Consider the following 4,135-nt stretch of genomic DNA (forward strand, 5'->3'; position numbering starts at 1 on the left):
GCGAGAGGTTGTCTTTTTTAGACGCCTACTCCGGGTACCACCAGATCCGTCTGTACGGACCCGACGAGGTAAAAACAGCTTTCATCACTCCATTCAGGTGCTTCTGCTATATCACCATGCCATTCGGCCTCAAAAATGTCGGAGCCACATTTATGCGAATGATTCAGAAGTGTCTACTCACTCAAATCAGTCGGAATGTGGAAGCATATATGGATGATATTGTTGTCAAGTCACGAAAAGGTTCCGACCTGCTCGCTGATCTCGCCGAAACATTTGCCAACCTCAGAAGATATGATATCAAGCTCAATCCATCAAAGTGCACATTTGGAGTTCCTGGTGGCAAGTTACTCGGTTTTCTCGTTTCTGAACGGGGAATTGACGCTAACCCAGAGAAGATTGGCACTATTCTCCGAATGAAACGCCCTGTGCGAGTGCACGATGTCCAGAAGCTTACTGGATGCTTGGCCGCATTAAGTCGATTCATTTCACGACTCGGTGAAAAGGCATTGCCTCTTTACCGACTGATGAAGAAAACAGACAAGTTCGAGTGGACTCCAGAAGCTGATACAACGTTTGCTGAGCTAAAAGCTCTGCTTTCCACCCAGCCGGTGCTTGCTGCTCCAATCAGCAAAGAGCCTCTGTTGCTCTATATCGCAGCCACAGGACAAGTCGTCAGTACTGTGCTTACGGTCGAGCGGGAAGAAGAAGGAAAAGCTCTCAAAGTTCAGCGCCCAGTGTATTATTTGTCTGAAGTCCTGACTCCATCCAAGCAGAGATATCCTCATTATCAGAAGCTTGTGTATGGAATATACATGACCACAAAGAAGGTTGCTCATTATTTTTCTGATCATTCCATCACAGTCGTCAGCGACGCTCCACTATCAGAGATTTTGCACAACAGAGATGCAACTGGTCGAGTGGCCAAATGGGCGATTGAACTTCTTCCCCTTGATATCAAGTTTGAGGCAAAGAAAGCCATTAAGTCCCAAGCAATAGCAGATTTCCTCGCCGAGTGGATTGAACAACAGCAGCCAACTGAAGTTCACTCGGAGCATTGGACCATGTTCTTTGATGGCTCTAAGATGTTGAATGGTTCCGGTGCTGGGGTTGTCCTGGTTTCCCCCAGAGGAGATAAGCTCAGATATGTGCTACAGATTCACTTTGATTCCTCCAACAATGAGGCAGAATATGAGGCCCTTTTATATGGGTTGCGTATGGCCATTTCACTCGGCGTCCGTCGCCTGATGGTCTATGGCGACTCGGATTTAGTGGTCAACCAGGTGATGAAAGAGTGGGACGTGAGAAGCCCAGCCATGACTGGATACTGCAGTGCAGTGAGGAAGCTGGAAAAGAAGTTCGAGGGGTTAGAGCTCCATCATATACCCCGACTGAAAAATCAAGCAGCTGATGATCTAGCAAAGATAGGTTCCAAGAGAGAAGCCATTCCGAGTGGTGTGTTCTTGGAGCATATACACACTCCGTCAGTCAAAGAAGATCCTTTCACCGTAGAAACTCCACAGCCCAAGAGTGCCACGGATCCGACTGAGGTTGAAGTCCCAGCGGTGGTCGACTTGATCATGGAGGTCTTGGTGGTCATTCCCGACTGGACAGTTCCATACGTCGCGTATATCCTGAGAAAAGAGCTCCCGGAGGATGAGGAAGAGGCTCGACAGATCGTCCGTCGATCTAAGGCCTTTACCGTAATCAAAGGACAATTGTACAGAGAAAGTGCGACTGGAGTTGGTCAGAAGTGCATAACACCAGAAGAAGGTCGACTCATCCTCAATGATATCCACTCGGGGACCTGTGGTCATCATGCGTCCTCTCGGACCATCGTGGCCAAAGCATACCGAGCCGGATTTTACTGGCCAAAGGCGAATGAGATGGCAAAAGAGATAGTGGATAAGTGCGAGGGATGTCAGTTCTACTCGAATATGTCGCACAAGCCTGCGTCAGCTCTGAAGACCATCCCACTCGTTTGGCCTTTCGCAGTATGGGGATTGGACATGGTCGGTCCTTTGAGAATAGGACGAAGCGGCTTCACACATGTACTGGTGGCAGTCGACAAGTTCACCAAGTGGATAGAGGCTAAACCAATCAAGAGCCTTGACACCGGTACTGCTGTTAGCTTCATCAGAGAACTAATATTCAGATATGGAGTCCCGCACAGTATCATTACGGATAATGGGTCGAACTTTGACTCGGAGGAATTCAGAGGTTTCTGCAACTCCCAAGGCACTTGGGTCGACTACGCTTCAGTCGCCCATCCGCAGTCGAATGGACAAGCAGAGCGAGCTAATGGACTGATCCTTAAGGGATTGAAGCCCCGACTGATGCGTGATCTCAAACACGCGGCCGGAGCTTGGGTCGACGAACTTCCCTCAGTGCTTTGGGGGCTGCGGACCACACCTAATCGGTCGACCGGAAGAACTCCATTCTTCTTGGTCTACGGCGCTGAAGCAGTCTTGCCGAGTGATCTTCTCCACAATGCTCCTCGAGTTGAAATCTACAACGAAGCAGAGGCTGAACAAGCGCGGCAGGACGCAGTCGACCTTTTAGAGGAAGAAAGGGAGATGGCTCTGATCCGGTCGACCATCTACCAACAAGATTTGCGTCGTTTCCACTCCAGAAATGTGAGAGGTCGAGCCTTCCAGGAAGGAGATTTAGTTCTCCGAGTGGATCAGCACAAACCACACAAGCTTGCTCCTTCTTGGGAAGGTCCCTTCATCGTCACCAAGGTTCTCCACAACGGGGCGTACCGTCTTTACAACGTCGAGCATAATATCGACGAGCCCCGAGCTTGGAACGCGGAACTACTCCGCCCATTTTATACACTCGGCTGAGTTGCAATAAAGTACTTCTGTAGTTCATGGACCTCAAAATAATAGTGTCATAGTTCCTCCATAATTTCTATCACTTTTTATTTTTGTCCAATAAAATTCCCCCTCAGTGGGTGACTTAGCTGCGAATCTATTTCGCCTAAGTTTGTAAAAATCCTACCGAGTGGTGAGCCAGACTCCCACTCGGAGGCTTAGCTGCGAATCCGTTTCGCCTAAGTTATCAAAATCCTACCGAGTGGTAAGCCAGACTTCCACTCGGAGGCTTAGCTGCGAATCCGTTTCGCCTAAGTTATCAAAATCCTACCGAGTGGTAAGCCAGACTTCCACTCGGAGGCTTAGCTTCGAATCCGTTTCGCCTAAGTTATCAAAATCCTACCGAGTGGTAAGCCAGACTTCCACTCGGGGGCTTAGCTGCAGTCCAAGGACTCGCCTAAGTTTGTCAAAATCCTACCGAGTGGAGAGCAGACCTCTCACTCGGGGGCTTAGCTGCAGTCCAAGGACTCGCCTAAGTTATCAAAATCCTACCGAGTGGTAAGCCAGACTTCCACTCGGGAGCTTAGCTGCAGTCGAAGCACTCGCCTAAGTTATAAAAATCCTACCGAGTGGAGAGCAACCCTCTCACTCGGGAGCTTAGCTGCAGTCGAAGCACTCGCCTAAGTCATAAAAATCCTACCGAGTGGAGAGCAACCCTCTCACTCGGGGGCTTAGCTGCAGTCCAAGGACTCGCCTAAGTTATCAAAATCCTACCGAGTGGTAAGCCAGACTTCCACTCGGAGGCTTAGCTGCAGTCCAAGCACTCGCCTAAGTTATAAAAATCCTACCGAGTGAAGAGCAACTCTCTCACTCGAGGGCTTAGCTGCAGTCCAAGCACTCGCCTAAGTTACAAAAATCCTACCGAGTGAAGAGCAACCCTCTCACTCGGGGGCTTAGCTGCAGTCCAAGCACTCGCCTAAGTTACAAAAATCCTATCGAGTGAAGAGCAAACCTCTCACTCGGGGGCTTAGCTGCAGCCCAGTGCTTGCCTAAGTTATAGAAATCCTACCGAGTGGTAAGCCGGGCTTCCACTCGGAGGCTTAGCCGCAGCCCAGTGCTCGCCTAAGTGGACTAAAGAATAAGTCGATTGCAGTAAAGGCGCCTTGCTTTGAACCTGCAAAAGACATTTCGAGCCAAAGGCAATCTTATCCAAGCACCAAATTCAAGTTTGAATCGATATCTAAAGGAACCGAAAGTGCTCAGGCGTTAAGCCTGTTAAGGTTTATCGGTTACAATTCCACTCGGCATACCGAGGCAAATTT

At 49.4% G+C, this 4,135-nt stretch overlaps 1 protein-coding gene across 1 annotated transcript; it reads left to right on the forward strand.

Moving 5' to 3' along the window:
* Positions 1 to 1,934: 1,934 nt before the first annotated feature.
* Positions 1,935 to 2,705, forward strand: LOC123131827 (uncharacterized protein K02A2.6-like; the record flags this gene model as incomplete). The annotated part of the gene is made up of 1 exon (XM_044551510.1): positions 1,935 to 2,705. A coding segment is annotated over exon 1 (771 nt), but the record flags the coding sequence as incomplete, so codon positions are not given.
* Between the last annotated feature and the right edge of the window lie 1,430 nt (positions 2,706 to 4,135).

Source organism: Triticum aestivum, chromosome 6A, assembly GCF_018294505.1.
Source record: "Triticum aestivum cultivar Chinese Spring chromosome 6A, IWGSC CS RefSeq v2.1, whole genome shotgun sequence".
In the NCBI taxonomy this organism is placed as follows: Eukaryota; Viridiplantae; Streptophyta; class Magnoliopsida; order Poales; family Poaceae; genus Triticum; species Triticum aestivum.